Source organism: Gobio gobio, assembly GCF_949357685.1.
Source record: "Gobio gobio genome assembly, chromosome: 23".
Lineage (NCBI taxonomy): Eukaryota > Metazoa > Chordata > Actinopteri > Cypriniformes > Gobionidae > Gobio > Gobio gobio.
Genome location: NC_137119.1, coordinates 17849323 through 17867767, shown reverse-complemented (window position 1 = coordinate 17867767; position 18445 = coordinate 17849323). Strand labels below are relative to the sequence as shown.

The window sequence follows — 18445 nt, the reverse complement described above, 5'->3', positions numbered from 1 at the left end:
CAGACTCCAGAGAATATTCTTGCAGTGGTTTGGTTCCAATCGGGCCAAAAACCTAGGAGAATTCAGCAAAAATTGGTTTTTCAAAAAAATGCAATTTACTCGAAATTGGCGCCCGAAGAGCGAGCAAATCGGAGATAGCCATTTTGTCCGCCTTGAGCCAAGGATTCCAACGATATAAGACACTTGATCCTGGGACAAACAGTCTAACTGTGCGTTCACACCGCCGCCGGCGAGAGCGTCAAACTTCGCTCTGGCCGCTCTGCCATCGACGCTGTAGAAAGATTCGTGGACGCGCTGCCGCTCTGACGTAGATCGAATGCTTGGTCTTTTTTGAAACGGCATTTAAAGGGGCTGCAAAGCAAACACTCATGTTGATCTGCGTTTGTGCAGACTAACCACAGGTAGGGTATAACCGTATAATATAACCTCATGAAATCATTTAAATGTGAAAGTTTAAAAAAAGCAGATCGATGGAAAGAACTTAACAATTATAGTTACATGTTTGCTAACGAAATAAACCAATTAAAAGCCATTTGTGTGGTGGATAAATAATGTTGCACGTCTTCTTATCAAACCCGCCGCACCAGCAGTGATCAACCTCCTCTATTTTGCTTGGGAACTAATGTGGTCGGAACCGAAGTTTACAGCACTGCGTTCTCTAGAATCATCTCAAGCGGAGCACTTCTACATTCCCATTGGTTGCCGCCGGCTGCCGCCGAACCGCGTCATAGCTCATTACCATAAAGTTGACCTGACTTCAACTCTCCTTGACGCCCAAATCGTCCAAGACGCGCCGCGCCGCTCTCGCCGGAGCTCGCCGCGGGCTCCCATTGAGAATGAATGACTTCCGGCCACTTTGACGCTCTCGCCGGCGGCGGTGTGAACGCACAGTAAGAGTTATGAGCAATTTTGAACTTTTGGTTGCTGTAGCGCCACCTATGGGCCATTCGGGGTCATACTCTGATAGGTTGTCCCCAAACTGAGGCCTACCATCTGGCCAGGTTTCATGTCTCTAGGCCTTACGGTTTGGCCTGCACGATGCGTTTTACGAATCCTTACAATTACAATAGGGTTTCAGCATTTCATGCTTGAACCCCTAATAAGAATGAAGGCTTTTTGCCAGTTATAGCGCCACCTACGGTCCGATCTCCATGAAACTCTGCATGCTTCCTCACCATGTTCGGACACATATGCTCATCAATTTTGGTGAAGTTCTGCGTTTTCATTTGGGATTTATAGGCTTTTTAGTGTATTTTGCCACGCCCCTTTTCTAAATGACCCTGTTATAGCCACCTAAATGCAAAAGTTGAACTTTTTTTCGATAATTATTGATCTAGAGAGTCCAGAGAATTGTCCTAGACTGGTTTGGTTCCGATCGGGCAAAAAACCAGGGACTAGTTCACAAAAGTAGGTTTTGGACAAAATTCGACATAGCAGAAAATGTTCCCTGCCTACATCCAAATTGGAGATAGCCATTTTGTCTGCCTTGAGCCAAGGATTCCAACGATATAAGACACTTGATCCTGGGACAAACAGTCTAAGAGTTATGGGCAATTTTGAACTTTTGGTTGCTGTAGCGCCACCTATGGGCCATTCGGGGTCATACTCTGATAGGTTGTCCCCAAACTGAGGCCTACCATCTGGCCAGGTTTCATGTCTCTAGGCCTTACGGTTTGGCCTGCACAATGCATTTTACGAATCCTTACAATTACAATAGGGTTTCAGCATTTCATGCTTGAACCCCTAATAAGAATGAAGGCTTTTTGCCAGTTATAGCGCCACCTACGGTCCGATCTCCATGAAACTCTGCATGCTTCCTCACCATGTTCGGACACATATGCTCATCAATTTTGGTGAAGTTCTGCGTTTTCATTTGGGATTTATAGGCTTTTTAGTGTATTTTGCCACGCCCCTTTTCTAAATGACCCTGTTATAGCCACCTAAATGCAAAAGTTGAACTTTTTTTCGATAATTATTGATCTAGAGAGTCCAGAGAATTGTCCTAGACTGGTTTCGTTCCGATCGGGCAAAAAACCAGGGACTAGTTCGCAAAAGTAGGTTTTGGACAAAATTCGACATAGCAGAAAATGTTCCCTGCCTACATCCAAATCGAAGATAGCCATTTTGTCTGCCTTGAGCCAAGGATTCCAACGATATAAGACACTTGATCCTGGGACAAACAGTCTAAGAGTTATGAGCAATTTTTAACTTTTGGTTGCTGTAGCGCCACCTATGGGCCATTCGGGGTCATACTCTGATAGGTTGTCCCCAAACTGAGGCCTACCATCTGGCCAGGTTTCATGTCTCTAGGCCTTACGGTTTGGCCTGCACGATGCGTTTTACGAATCCTTACAATTACAATAGGGTTTCAGCATTTCATGCTTGAACCCCTAATAAGAATGAAGGCTTTTTGCCAGTTATAGCGCCACCTACGGTCCGATCTCCATGAAACTCTGCATGCTTCCTCACCATGTACGGACACATATGCTCATCAATTTTGGTGAAGTTCTGCGTTTTCATTTGGGATTTATAGGCTTTTTAGTGTATTTTGCCACGCCCCTTTTCTAAATGACCCTGTTATAGCCACCTAAATGCAAAAGTTGAACTTTTTTTCGATAATTATTGATCTAGAGAGTCCAGAGAATTGTCCTAGACTGGTTTGGTTCCGATCGGGCAAAAAACCAGGGACTAGTTCGCAAAAGTAGGTTTTGGACAAAATTCGACATAGCAGAAAATGTTCCCTGCCTACATCCAAATTGGAGATAGCCATTTTGTCTGCCTTGAGCCAAGGATTCCAACGATATAAGACACTTGATCCTGGGACAAACAGTCTAAGAGTTATGAGCAATTTTGAACTTTTGGTTGCTGTAGTGCCACTTATGGGCCATTCGGGGTCATACTCTGATAGGTTGTCCCCAAACTGAGGCCTACCATCTGGCCAGGTTTCATGTCTCTAGGCCTTACGGTTTGGCCTGCACGATGCGTTTTACGAATCCTTACAATTACAATAGGGTTTCAGCATTTCATGCTTGAACCCCTAATAAGAATGAAGGCTTTTTGCCAGTTATAGCGCCACCTACGGTCCGATCTCCATGAAACTCTGCATGCTTCCTCACCATGTTCGGACACATATGCTCATCAATTTTGGTGAAGTTCTGCGTTTTCATTTGGGATTTATAGGCTTTTTAGTGTATTTTGCCACGCCCCTTTTCTAAATGACCCTGTTATAGCCACCTAAATGCAAAAGTTGAACTTTTTTTCGATAATTATTGATCTAGAGAGTCCAGAGAATTGTCCTAGACTGGTTTGGTTCCGATCGGGCAAAAAACCAGGGACTAGTTCGCAAAAGTAGGTTTTGGACAAAATTCAACATAGCAGAAAATGTTTCCTGCCTACATCCAAATTGGAGATAGCCATTTTGTCTGCCTTGAGCCAAGGATTCCAACGATATAAGACACTTGATCCTGGGACAAACAGTCTAAGAGTTATGAGCAATTTTGAACTTTTGGTTGCTGTAGCGCCACTTATGGGCCATTCGGGGTCATACTCTGATAGGTTGTCCCCAAACTGAGGCCTACCATATGGCCAGGTTTCATGTCTCTAGGCCTTACGGTTTGGCCTGCACGATGCGTTTTACGAATCCTTACAATTACAATAGGGTTTCAGCATTTCATGCTTGAACCCCTAATAAGAATGAAGGCTTTTTGCCAGTTATAGCGCCACCTACGGTCCGATCTCCATGAAACTCTGCATGCTTCCTCACCATGTTCGGACACATATGCTAATCAATTTTGGTGAAGTTCTGCGTTTTCATTTGGGATTTATAGGCTTTTTAGTGTATTTTGCCACGCCCCTTTTCTAAATGACCCTGTTATAGCCACCTAAATGCAAAAGTTGAACTTTCTTTCGATAATTATTGATCTAGAGAGTCCAGAGAATTGTCCTAGACTGGTTTGGTTCCGATCGGGCAAAAAACCAGGGACTAGTTCGCAAAAGTAGGTTTTGGACAAAATTCGACATAGCAGAAAATGTTCCCTGCCTACATCCAAATCGAAGATAGCCATTTTGTCTGCCTTGAGCCAAGGATTCCAACGATATAAGACACTTGATCCTGGGACAAACAGTCTAAGAGTTATGAGCAATTTTGAACTTTTGGTTGCTGTAGCGCCACCTATGGGCCATTCGGGGTCATACTCTGATAGGTTGTCCCCAAACTGAGGCCTACCATCTGGCCAGGTTTCATGTCTCTAGGCCTTACGGTTTGGCCTGCACGATGCGTTTTACGAATCCTTACAATTACAATAGGGTTTCAGCATTTCATGCTTGAACCCCTAATAAGAATGAAGGCTTTTTGCCAGTTATAGCGCCACCTGCGGTCCGATCTCCATGAAACTCTGCATGCTTCCTCACCATGTTCGGACACATATGCTCATCAATTTTGGTGAAGTTCTGCGTTTTCATTTGGGATTTATAGGCTTTTTAGTGTATTTTGCCACGCCCCTTTTCTAAATGACCCTGTTATAGCCACCTAAATGCAAAAGTTGAACTTTTTTTTCGATAATTATTGATCTAGAGAGTCCAGAGAATTGTCCTAGACTGGTTTGGTTCCGATCGGGCAAAAAACCAGGGACTAGTTCGCAAAAGTAGGTTTTGGACAAAATTCGACATAGCAGAAAATGTTTCCTGCCTACATCCAAATCGGAGATAGCCATTTTGTCTGCCTTGAGCCAAGGATTCCAACGATATAAGACACTTGATCCTGGGACAAACAGTCTAAGAGTTATGAGCAATTTTGAACTTTTGGTTGCTGTAGCGCCACCTATGGGCCATTCGGGGTCATACTCTGATAGGTTGTCCCCAAACTGAGGCCTACCATATGGCCAGGTTTCATGTCTCTAGGCCTTACGGTTTGGCCTGCACGATGCGTTTTACGAATCCTTACAATTACAATAGGGTTTCAGCATTTCATGCTTGAACCCCTAATAAGAATGAAGGCTTTTTGCCAGTTATAGCGCCACCTACGGTCCGATCTCCATGAAACTCTGCATGCTTCCTCACCATGTTCGGACACATATGCTCATCAATTTTGGTGAAGTTCTGCGTTTTCATTTGGGATTTATAGGCTTTTTAGTGTATTTTGCCACGCCCCTTTTCTAAATGACCCTGTTATAGCCACCTAAATGCAAAAGTTGAACTTTTTTTCGATAATTATTGATCTAGAGAGTCCAGAGAATTGTCCTAGACTGGTTTGGTTCCAATCCGGCAAAAAACCAGGGACTAGTTCGCAAAAGTAGGTTTTGGACAAAATTCGACATAGCAGAAAATGTTCCCTGCCTACATCCAAATCGAAGATAGCCATTTTGTCTGACTTGAGCCAAGGATTCCAACGATATAAGACACTTGATCCTGGGACAAACAGTCTAAGAGTTATGAGCAATTTTGAACTTTTGGTTGCTGTAGCGCCACCTATGGGCCATTCGGGGTCATACTCTGATAGGTTGTCCCCAAACTGAGGCCTACCATCTGGCCAGGTTTCATGTCTCTAGGCCTTACGGTTTGGCCTGCACGATGCGTTTTACGAATCCTTACAATTACAATAGGGTTTCAGCATTTCATGCTTGAACCCCTAACCAGTACAATTACAATAGGGTTTCAGCACTTCGTGCTTGAACCCCTAATAATATGCATGGTTTGATCTGATGTAAGCTAAGCGATTGTTAGATTTAAATCACTGTGGGTATCATGATTTATTGTAATGCTTTTTTTTCTCAGTTGGTCAGAACAAAAGTGGCAGACATGTTACTTAGGCCTACTTGTTCAGATGACATTTTCTGCTGAAAATTCTTATTTTGGTCATACTTCCAAATTGAAGAATCCAAAGTCATTCCGAAGTACAGTTTCCACACTGGTGCGATGACCGACAGCCACACATACTCCTCAAAACATTAGATTCATCTGCGCTGAGGAGCCGTGCCGATACACAACCCATGTAAAGATGATAATTCTGCTAATAACTGCAATTGCAGGTTTTAAACAGAAATGTCAATAAAGTGGCAAAACTTACGGACTGCAGCTTTAATATTATTAATGTTAAAAACAGTTTTTGTTGCTAAATATTTTCTTGATACTTTTCACCAGTAGTGTATGTACATTTAGATTAGAAATCTAGACGCACCCTAGCGGCAGAAAATCTATTTTGCCGCGAGTGTAGCCTAGCAACTCTCGGTTTTTCCTGAGAGCTGGAAAAACTAAACTCTCATCAGACCAATCACAGCATGTGTAGAGTCGGTGGGCGGGCTTAACATAATGACGGCACGTCACGGCAGAGTTGCGGCGGTTCTGCGTGCTACTCTTAAACAAAGAAGCTGACGAACAGGGGTCTTTTGAATCGGCTTTGGCCGCGACTCTACAAGACTTGGAGTTAAGCTTTTCTTTGAGAAAAGAACAAAGAACGGCACTGAAGTCATTCTTAAGAAAAGAAGATATGTTCGAAGTTTTGCCTACCGGATACGGCAAAAGTCTATCAACTAACGTTAGCTCGGCTTCACCTTCTTCTTTGCTCTGGTTGGTTGTGGCGCTCATGGCGCTATCCAATTGCGTGCAGAGGGAATTTGAAAGACAACCGTTTATCCCGCCCCTCGGATTGAGCCCTGTCAATGGTGAGTTTCCAGACCCAACATCTTGATGTGGGTCTGGCTTGTCAGGCTACACATCATTGTCTATGTGAAAAAAAATACATCATAACTACCTTGTCTCCCTGTGAATTAATTGCATTCCGAATACATGAGTTTTATCCTGGAGCCATGCAAATGTTATTTTAACCGACGTCACACTGAGAAACAATTACCGTCTGAATAGTGCTTGAGTCTAAACACACAACTGAGCATCTTGCTTTATTTTACAGAGCTCCTCTGTTGATATACAGTACAAGGACATCAGACCACTCATCTCAGCGTGTGTGTGTGTGTGTGTATACTACCTCATGTTTTTCAGAAGCTCCAGCTGGTGTTTGATCAACAGTCAAACATTTCAGGATGATACCAAGCTATTCTAATTCTAACAAGTATCTGATTGGCTATTCACAGATGAAGGGAAAGGTCATGACCTTTCTCAAAGATGGTAATTCTGCACAAAGTCCTCTGTTGACTGTGAGCCCTGCATATTTATAAGATATTGGAAATAAAGCATGTGTGATCACGGATCGGGGATCGTTCTGGATCACTGTATAAAGGCAAGTGTACAAACCATAGCTTAGCGATTAGGGATGTTCCGAAGCCTAATACCTTATTCGGAAAGGCATAGATAATGGCCTCAAAACAATAACGAATTCTACCGAATAATAGAAAAAATATTAGGCAGACAGTAATTCCTTGTGTTTTCTGGATAACAGGTGAGCCAGGGGATTGCACAGCACTTGTTATACATATTATTATACATATTATACATAAACCTCTAAAATCACTACACAATATAATGAGTGTGTGAAGTTAATGAGTGTAAACTCTATGAATGAAATGAACGCAAATAGCAGCGTTGCCATCCCTGTGCATCTCTCAGAAATCAGAGCTTGGCAAGAGTAATATCATCTAAAATACTAGCCTACATCATACACATTTTCTACTATTTGATATGTCTATTTAAATTATTTAAACTTTGTACGATATGAAAGGGCTACACAAATTAATGAAATAAGCACAGCAAGATTGCAAATCAAATAGCAGGGTTGTAGTCTCTTCGCATCTCTCAGAAACAAGCTCTCTGTCAAGAGTTATATCAACTAAGATACAGAATCATACACATTTTCTACTACTTCTACTACTACTCGGAGACGACAAGCATTATAACCTATTCTTTATCATTTCAGATTTGCCTTTGTAGGCATATTAAATGTTGTTTTAGCAATTTTCAACCACTGAATATTTAACTCTTTTATAGAAATGTTCTCTATAATCAGCTATTTTATATAGACTCCCAATCAGTGGCACTGGCATAAGTCAGCCGTGGGCCCATATGTAAAAACGTGCCTCAAACAACAAGTGCAATGCAGAGGTGTTTATGCAGCGTATCAGGAAAATACCATGCCAACAACATTGCTTCGCAAAAGACATTTAAATCTCTTTTTTTTCATCCGAGTAGCCTGATAAATAAATAATCTCTGTAAAGTAACAGGCCATCCAGATCCAATATAACAGTATTAGTAATAGTCAAAAATTGTCTATTGAGCAAGTTACCTAATAACTAGTATAATTATAATAATTAGTATTTAATCTAAATCTTTCATCTTTATCTAAAACTCAGACAAAAAATATGACTAAAAACATGATACAAATACACAATCCGGTTGAGAAGCACTCAGAAAATACACTGGACATGAAAATATATACTTTTTTTTCACAGACAGTGAGGCCCTTAAGGGGTCTATGACATGCTGTTGACTCATCAAAAAAGAAGCCAAAAGATCAAGACTAAAGTGAGTCAAGTCGGACAATGTTCAAAATTATAACAGAGAAATCCCAAGATCCATAACCTCTGCCCTCCAACAATCTAACTCCACAACCAACTTCCAAACTGAAGTGCTGATATTGTTTTAAAATACTTCAGACTCACAGATGGATAAGTAGAATCATATTTTGGCCGTAAGAACAATCCACATCCACATGCATTCTACTCACGAAATGCAATAGCAATAATGATACACAGCTTTAGAACATAAATATCATACATCACAGTGACTGCCCTGTTTAGTTATTCTCTGCAGAGTGCAGTGCAATTTGTGAATGCATCAGTAAAACAAAAGAAAAGGAAAAGACCAGCAACATCATTAATAAAGAGACAAAGACATATAGTGAAAACGTGTGGCATGGAAATATATGGAAACAAATAATTTCCAAATTGGCATTCAAGGGATAATTCACTCACAAATTACAACCGGGGGGTTAGAAAGCCAGTCAGTATCTGATGTGACCACCATTTGCCTCACGCAGTGCAACACATTTCCTTCGCATAGAGTTGATCAGGTTGTGGAATGTTGGTCCACTCCTCTTCAATGGCTGTGCAAAGTTGCTGGATATTGGCAGGAACTAGAACACGCTGTTGAATACGCCGATCAGGAGCATCCCAAACATGCTCAATGGGTGACATGTCCGGTAAATATGCTGGCCATGCAAGAACTGGGATGTTTTCAGCTTCCAGGAATTGTGTACAGATCCTTACAACATGGGGCCGTCAATTATCATGCTGCAACATTTTTGGACCCCCCAATACAGTAAAACTGCACATTTTAGAGTGGCCTTTTATTGTGGCCAGCCTATCGCACACCTGTGTAATAACCATGCTGTCTAATCAGCATCTTGATATGCCACACCTGTGAGGTTGATGGATTATCTCGGCAAAGGAGAATTGCTCACTAACACAGATTTAGACAGATTTTTTAACAATATTTGAGAGAAATAGGCCTTGTGTGTACATAGAAAAAGCCTTAGATCTTTGAATTCAGCTCATCAAAAAAAATGGGAGCAAAAACAAAAGTGTTGCGTTTATAATTTTGTTAAGTGTAAATTACATAAAAATTATATAAAAACTTCACTTATATAACACAAAAAGTTATCTGCCGAAACGTCCAGTTTGTACCATTTGTGCACGATATTCTATGACTTCTAAAGTTTAGTTTAAGAAACAAAACAAAATTTAAGCTGCTATTTGCTGAAAATCTTGCTCTTATTGTAGCTCTTAAATTTCACATTTGCACTTAATTTAACACATCACATCATTATTGGCCACGAGAACTCAAACCTGGCACAGCACATATTAAGGCACCATCTTTGAATTAGCATTAGAGGAAATGATGACAACATTTTTACAAAAAGAGGCTTTTTCCTCATTTTCCTCATCATATTTTTCCTCATCAGCCAATGCAAACAAACACACACATCATGTACTGTTACCTGAGTCTCTCCTCTTCCTTCTTACGCAGTTGCATGTCCCTCTGTACCACTCTGAGCACATGCTCCGCTTCATCATTGCTCAGACCAGACAGGTCCAGTTTACGTCCCATCACTGTGTCGGAGTCAACGGTCAAGATGCTGGAACCAAAAATGGTTGTCCTTTAGTACTTTCAAGATAAAGCCTGGAGGTCACTGAGGAATAAACAAGAAATGAATGTCATTCTGTATTCTATAGATCATAGTTTTCTATACAGTAGGTTTACTGGCATCAAATTTTTAAAAGGCATTTGTTTTCTCAGTAATCAGTGTTTGTTACTTTTGAATGGACAGAAAGCAATAGGTTACTGTCGTAACCCCGGTTCTCTGAAACATCGAGTGGAGAGATCCACCTATGGGAAGGGCATCCGTACCTGACCTCTGCAGAAGCATCCAATTGCAGCAAGTCTGACAAGACAGGCAGGAGCGCGCAGCCAATGCCCGGTAAGCCCCCCCTTACCTGCGGGCATATATAGCCTGCATGCGCTTCTGTACATCAGTAAGAATATTCGCTTCTCGTGCAGCAAGCGGGGCAAAGCTGGTGGATCTCTCCACTCAATGTTTCAGAGACCAGTAATCTATTGTTCTCTTTCATCATCTCGTGTTCGAGATCCACCTATGGGAGAGACATGGAAAGCTCCCTGATTGCCCAATACACTCACAGTGAGGTCCTGTTAGCCAGAAAAAGACGGTCACCCCAAGGGGCGGTGCTTGACATGTCTCATAATCATGAACCCGCCATACCGACGCACACAAGTAACTGTGGTGTACAAGCAGGGCATGAAACATGTGTGTGGCACACACACACAAAAGAAGGCAGGGTTAGGAAGACCCCACCCCCAAAACCGAATGTGCTACCGAGGTTCTGGTGACATCCAGCCTATTGTAACGCACAAACGTATGGGGAGAAGCCCAACTGGCAGCAGAGCAGATATCCTGCAGTGATACTCCCCTGAACAGAGCCCAAGAGGCGGCTAAGCCCTTCGTGAAATGTGCTCTAATGGAGAGGTCCCATTCAGGGATCGTTCTCCTAATGACTGGCAATGAGCGACAGGCACCCTTCATAAATCTGCGTATTAGAGGATGCTGCCCAACCGTTGATCCCTCAAAACCCACATGACAAGCAGAGATAGCTGCCAGATAGACCTTAAAAGAACACTCCACTTTTTTTGAAAATAGGCTAATTTTACAAGTCCCCTAGAGTTAAATAGTTGAGTTTTACCATTTTTGAATCCATTCAGCCGATCTTTGTATCTGGCGGTAGCACTTTTAGCATAGCTTAGCATACATCATTGATTCTGATCAGTCCATTAGCATCTCATTCAAAAAATGACCAAAGTCAAGTCAAGTCAAGTCAAGTCAACTTTATTTATATAGCGCTTTTAACAATGTAGATTGTTTCAAAGCAGCTTTACAGTGTTAAACAGGAAAATAATGCAGCATAATTTTATTCAGCTGTAGAGCCATTCTGGAAAAATTTCAAGTATCATACAGTGACAGTGTGGGCTTTAGATCAATAATTTGATCAGTAATTTAGTTTAAATGGTTAATTTAGTTTATTATTTAGATGTATTTCGATGTTTAGTTGAAAAATTTAATGTCCCCAACTGAGCACGCCAAGCCAGAGGCAACAGTGGCAAGGAAACCAAAACCCCATTAGGTGACCTAATGGAGAAAAATAAACCTTGGGAGAAACCAGGCTCAGTCGGGGTGCCAGTTCTCCTCTGGCCAATTAACAAACAGCGTATTATTATTATTCTGGCAGTTTTACAGCTCGGAGGTCATAATAGATCAGAATATTCGAGGGACCGGGGGCAACATGCTGGAGATGGGTTTATTGAGGATGATGTTGATTAAATAATTATTAAAGTGCAATATTCGAATGATCGGAGGCAACACGCTGGAGACGGGTTTATTGAGATGCCGTGTCGATGAGGCAGTTTCAGGGGGAGTCTAATCACGGTCTCCCAGACACTTTGGGGTCCTGTGTTGGTCTTCTCTGGGCGCAGGTCCACCATCTGAACTGGATACGGCCCGGATCCAGCTGACTGCAGTAAACCTCGGGATAAAACAGAGAGACTAACATTAGCGTAGATGCCATTCTTCTGATGATGTAACGAGTACATCAGGTGTTATGGGAAGTGTTCCCGGTTCCGGCTGACCTAGTTAATGCAGCCTAACAATCATTTCATTGAAAAAGTGTTTTATGTGTATGCCACAGTAAAGAGATGTGTTTTTAGTCTAGATTTAAACTGACAGAGTGTGTCTGCTTCCCGAACAATGTTAGGAAGACTGTTCCAGAGTTTAGGTGCTAAATAGGAAAACGATCGACCGCCTGCAGTTGATTTGGATATTCTCGGTATGATCAACTGGCCAGAATTTTGAGACCGCAGTAGACGTGATGGAGTATAATATGTTAAGAGCTCGCTCAAGTATTGGGGAGCTAAACCATTTAGTGCTTTGTAAGTAATAAGTAAGATTTTAAAATGTATGCGATGTTTAATAGGCAGCCAGTGCAGTGTTGACAGAACTGGGCTAATATGGTCATACTTCCTGGTTCTAGTAAGAACTCGAGCTGCTGCGTTTTGGACCAGCTGGAGTTTATTTATTAAGCGAGCAGGGCAACCACCCAGTAGAGCATTACAATAATCTAACCTTGAGGTCATGAACGCATGAACTAACTGTTCAGCATTTTGCATTGAGAGCATGTGCCGTAATTTAGATATATTTTTAAGATGGTAGAAAGCAGTTTTACAGATGCTAGAAACGTGGCTTTCAAACGAAAGATTGGTATCAAAGAGCACACCGAGGTTCCTCACTGACGACGAGGACTTGACAGAACAGCCATCAAGTGTTAGACAGTATTCTAGGTTACTACTTGTGGAGCTTTTTTGTCCAATAATTAAAAATTCAGTTTTTTCTGAATTGAGTTGCAGGAAATTACCAGTCATCCAATGTTTTATATCAGCTATGCATTCCGTTAATCTTGTGAATTGGTAAGTTTCTTTAGGGCGTGAAGAAATATAGAGCTGAGTATCGTCAGCATAACAATGAAAACTAACGCCATGCTTCCTAATGATATCTCCCAGTGGTAGCATGTACAGGGTGAAGAGTAGCGGTCCTAGCACTGAGCCTTGTGGTACTCCATACTGAACTTGCGATCGGTGTGACATATCTTCATTTACTACTACAAACTGATAACGGTCGCATAGGTATGATTTAAACCATGATAATGCAATTCCATTAATACCTACATAATTTTCGAGTCTATTCAAAAGAATGTTGTGGTCGATAGTATCAAATGCAGCGCTAAGATCGAGTAACACTAATAGAGAGATACAGCCACGATCGGATGATAAGAGCAAATCATTTGTAACTCTGACGAGAGCAGTCTCAGTGCTATGATACGGTCTAAATCCTGACTGGAAATCCTCACAGATACCATTTCTTTCTAAAAAGGAACATAATTGTGAAGACACTGCCTTTTCAAGTATTTTTGACAGAAAGGGTAGATTTGAGATTGGTCTATAATTGACTAAATCTGTAGGATCAAGTTGCGGTTTTTTAATAAGTGGTTTAATAATAGCCAACTTAAAAGTTTTCGGTACATATCCTAATGACAAAGATGAATTAATGATATTCAGAAGAGGATCTATGACCTCTGGTAGCATCTCTTTTAATAGCCTAGTTGGTATAGGGTCGAGCATACATGTTGTCGATTTTGATGATTTAACGAGTTTAGCCAATTCTTCTTCTCCTATAGCAGTGAATGAGTGTAATTTTTCCTCAGTGACACTACAATGCTCTGTCTGATGTGATGCTGTATTAGACGGCTGCATGGTTAAAAAATTTTTCCTAATATTATCAATCTTACATGTGAAGAAGTTCATAAAGTCATTACTGCTGTGCTGTTTACAATCATCAGAAGTTGAAGCTTTATTTTTGGTTAATTTAGCCACTGTATCGAATAAATACCTTGGGTTGTGTTTGTTTTCTTCCAAGAGAGTTGAGAAATAAGCAGATCTAGCAGTTTTTACAGCCTTTCTGTATGTGATCATGTGCTCTTTCCACGAATTACGAAATACCTCTAATTTTGTTTTCTTCCAGCTGCGCTCCATTTTTCTGGCTGCTGTTTTAAGGGCCCGGGTGTGCTCGTTGTACCACGGCATTGGACTATTTTCTTTAATCTTCTTTAAGCGCAGAGGAGCAACTGTGTCTAAAGTACTGCAAAAGAGAGAGTCAATAGTTTCTGTTGCAACATCGAGTTCTTCTATACTATCTGGGATGCTGAGCAGATGATACTGATGAGGAAGATTATTTAAAAAGCAATCTTTAGTAGCGGCAGTGATTGTCCTGCCATTTTTAAAGCGAGGGGGCGGCTTTGCAACCTTAGCTAAATTAAGTATACATGATACTAAGTAATGATCTGAGATGTCATCGCTCTGCTGCAGAATTTCAACGGTATCAACATTTATTCCATGTGACAATATTAGGTCTAAAGTATGATTATGGCGATGAGTGGCTCCTGACACGTGTTGCCTAACTCCAATAGAGTTTAGTGTGTCTTTAAATGCTAATCCCAATACGTCTTTTCCGTTGTCAACATGGATATTAAAATCACCAACAATTAGTACTTTATCTACGGCCAGTACTAACTCTGATAGAAAATCAGCAAATTCTTTGATAAAGTCTGTATTATGCCCTGGTGGCCTGTAAACAGTAGCTAACACAAATGTTGAACGGGTTTTATCATGTACACTACATAGCGTTACATAAAGCACCAAAACTTCGAAGGAATTATATTTGAAACTAGACTTCTGAGTAATACTGAAGATATTATTATAAATTACAGCAACCCCTCCCCCTTTACCTTTCAGACGCGGCTCATGTTTATAACAATAATCTTGGGGGGTGGACTCATTTAAGGTAATGTAGTCGTCAGGTTTTAGCCAGGTTTCTGTCAAACAGAGCACATCTAGATTATTATCTGTAATAATATCATTAACAATAAGCGCTTTTGGGGAAAGGGATCTAATATTCAGCAACCCAAGCTTTATCAATTGTTCATCTGTATTATATATTTTGTTTATTTGTTGGACGTCAATTACATTTTTACTGTTGAATGGTTTTGATGTTTTTTTGTATTTACTAATTCGGGGAACAGACACAGTCTCTATATGATAATATCTAGGTGAAAGAGTCTCTATGTGCTGGGATTTATCTGACTCCGGTAACGTGAGACAGCTAGCAGACGGTCGGTTTAGCCAGTTTGTCTGCTTCCTGACCTGGGCCCTAGTGAGTCAAGGTTTAGCTCTAAGACTATGTGCCAGATTACTAGAGAGAAGAGCGGCACCACCCCAAGAGGGATGGATGCCATCCTTCTTCAACAGGTCAGGTCTGCCCCAAAAACTTTTCCAATTGTCTATGAACCCTATGTTATTTTGCAGACACCACTTAGACAACCAGCCATTGAGTGATGATAGTCTGCTAACTATCTCATCACTCCTTTTTGCCGGGAGCGGTCCAGAACAAAAAACAGCCTCAGACATCGTACTAGCGAGTTCACACACCTCTTTAATGTTAATTTTGGTGATCTCCGACTGGCGAAGTCGAACATCATTAGTGCCGACGTGAATAATAATCTTAGAGAATTTACGATTAGCTTTAGCCAGCACTTTTAAATTTGCTTTGATGTCAGGTGCTCTGGCTCCCGGTAAACAAGTGACTATGGTGGCTGGTGTCTCTATCTTCACGTTCCGTGTAATAGAATCGCCAATGACTAGGGCACTTTCAACAGGATACTCAGTGGGTGCTTCACTGAGAGGGGAGAACCTGTTTGATGTTCTAACCGGAACGGAAAAGCGGTTCTTTGGTCTGCGACTATGCTGCCTCACTGTTACCCAGTTTCCCTGCTGCGAGGGCCCTGCAGCCGGAACCGAAGAATGTACAGAGTTCACTAAGCTATTCGCATCCAAATCAGTGTCTAAAGCTGTTACATCCTCACTACTCTCAGATAAAGTATGGATGCGTGTTTCTAATTCTGAAATCTTCTCCGTCAGCCTAACTATCTCCTTACATTTATCACATGTGAAGCCCTGTTCGCCAGCGGAGAAGCCTACACTAAACATGCGACATGCACTGCAGGTGATAATGACAGGAGAAGACATGACTTACCGTGTTTGTTGATTAATCCAATTTACCACTTACCACAATCGTTTGCTGGACACAATTTACTAATCCAAGTTATGAACTCAGAAAAAGGGAGGCCCGGGTGCAGAGATAACAAGCTAACAGGCTAGCAAAATGCTAACGTGTGATGGTGATTTAGATTAAAAGCTAGCGATGTCAAATTTAAAGTGATAGGCAATTTTTAAACAATGTATGGTGATGAGTAAGTTATATTTAGCAGTAGAAGAAAGAGGAAATATCAAAATAAAGATTCAAACGTAAGCAAGGCTCTACAGAGCTACAGACTTGAGCAACAGAGCAACAGACACAGCAGGCAGACAGGAGCAATCGATCAGGCAGGAGAGTTTCAATTTCAAAGACACTTTCAATTTCCCTTTCGAGGGAACTTCACACTGCGTCCACTAGGGACAGCTTTGGGAACGCCCACAGCGTGATAGCGTCTGATGCACGTATGTCAACTCAGCCAATGGCGAGAGTGAGCGTCACGGGCGGGTGACGTCACGTCCAGGAAAGGATAAATATACATCCGGTCCGATCGCACTTCAGCTTTTCTGCCTCAGCTAAGCGATCTGTGTGAAAACTGTCTCTGTCTATTTATTGTTGTCCGTCAAAAGCACAATAATTATCAGTTTAATGGCGAATGCATCAGTATTCAAACAGTGTACTCCTCTGTGTCCCCGTTTCCTTACGGGTGGAGATACACATGATTTGTGTGTGATGTGTTTGGGAGTGGAGCATGCTCTGTCAGCCTTCAAGGGGGCTGACTGTGAGCATTGTGAGAAGCTGCCACTTCGCATGCTCCGCTCCCGCCTGTCACTCTTCGAGAAGGGTGATCAGGATCGCGTTCCCTCTGGTTCTGGACCCGCTGCTGCCGAGGCACAGCGGAGAAGGACATCATGGGGATCGCAGATGGATCTCTCGGCGGGGTTTGAGACGAGCGCGAGCGCTCTTACTCTGCCTTCACCCGGGAGATCTGTCGCTCAATCTCTGGTGTCGAAAGCCCGCGCTGCGGCTTCTTCCGCCCAGAGTGAGAGCCCGTCACTTCAACACTCCAGCTCTGAGGAGGTGGATGTGTTGAGCGTCGGATTGGGGGAAGATGATTCGCCATCTCTTTCCCCCGCACACGAAGAGCTGGTGGAGGTGATTACTCGCGCTGTGGCGAAGTTAAATATTGATTGGCCAGCCGAGAAACAAGGCGCTCGTCCGAAAAGCAAATTAGACGAGCGCTTTTTGACGTCAAATGTGTCACCTTCACCACGGGGTCTTCCTTTCTTTCCTGATTTACACAGTGAGCTGTGTAGATCATGGAAGAAACCATATTCATCACGTCTTTTCAGCCCTCAAGTAAAAACATACAGTGATATAAGGGGGCTGAAAGAATATGGTTATGGGGCGATGCCTAAAGTGGATCAGACGCTTGCGAGTTATCTGTCCCCTGCGTCGGTATCGTCCCTGAAGGCCCCCACGCTCCCCACTAAACCATTAAAAACAACATCAGGGCTAGTGGGGAAAGCGTACACGGCAGCAGGGCAGGCTGGTGCGTGTTTGCATACAATGAGTATTTTGCAAGCGTACCAGGCTGAACTGCTGGGGGATTTGGATGGCGGTGAAACCGTGAGCCCTGAGGCAGTGCGCGAACTGCGTCGGGCCACAGATTTATCTCTGAGAGCCACCAAGGAGACCGCTAGAGCTATTGGGCGGTCTATGGCAGCCTTGGTGGCGACAGAGAGACATCTGTGGCTCAATTTATCTGAAATCAAGGATAAAGACAGGGCTTTTCTCCTTGATGCGCCAGTTGAACCCGCTGGCTTTTAAAAAATATCTCCCGCGCCGCCAGCAACCCTCTGGGGCTGCTGGGCGTGAGCAGCCCCAGCCGTCTAGCTCTTCGTACAGGCAGCAGCAAAAAGAGAGTGTCGCATCTCGTGCTCCACCTCAGAGATACGGTGGGCCAGGTCGGCACTCTCAGCCGAAGCCTTCTAAGCCGAAGACCGACCTAAGGGTCGTGCTCCAGGCGAAAAAGGCTTCAGGCCAAAAGAGGTCCTGACGCCAGCAGCGTCAGGTCTCCGAGGGCGCCCCCCCGCGGGGTGGATTGGTGTTCACCTCAGTATACAGTGCCCACTCCACTTCGTTGCCCTCAGGGGACCGTTCTGCCAACCCCGCCACCCTTGGTGCTTCGGGGCGCAGCGGTTTCCAGCGAGCTCGTGACTCGGCGTCCACAGGACAAGGTGTCACACTCGCAGCCTCCAAGGAGGTTAGAAATGCAGCCAGATCGGTTA

The 18445-nt window shown here is 42.8% G+C and overlaps 1 protein-coding gene across 1 annotated transcript in view; it reads right to left on the bottom strand.

Annotated features, from left to right (window-relative positions):
• Positions 1 to 10054, bottom strand: part of myripb (myosin VIIA and Rab interacting protein b) — a gene marked incomplete at both ends in the record, with an annotated part of 332972 nt that extends 322918 nt beyond the window's left edge. The window contains one exon of the mRNA XM_079805925.1: positions 9945 to 10054. Within this exon, the coding sequence (XP_079662051.1) occupies positions 9945 to 10054 (110 nt within the window). The remainder of the gene's footprint in view (positions 1 to 9944) is intronic.
• Between the last annotated feature and the right edge of the window lie 8391 nt (positions 10055 to 18445).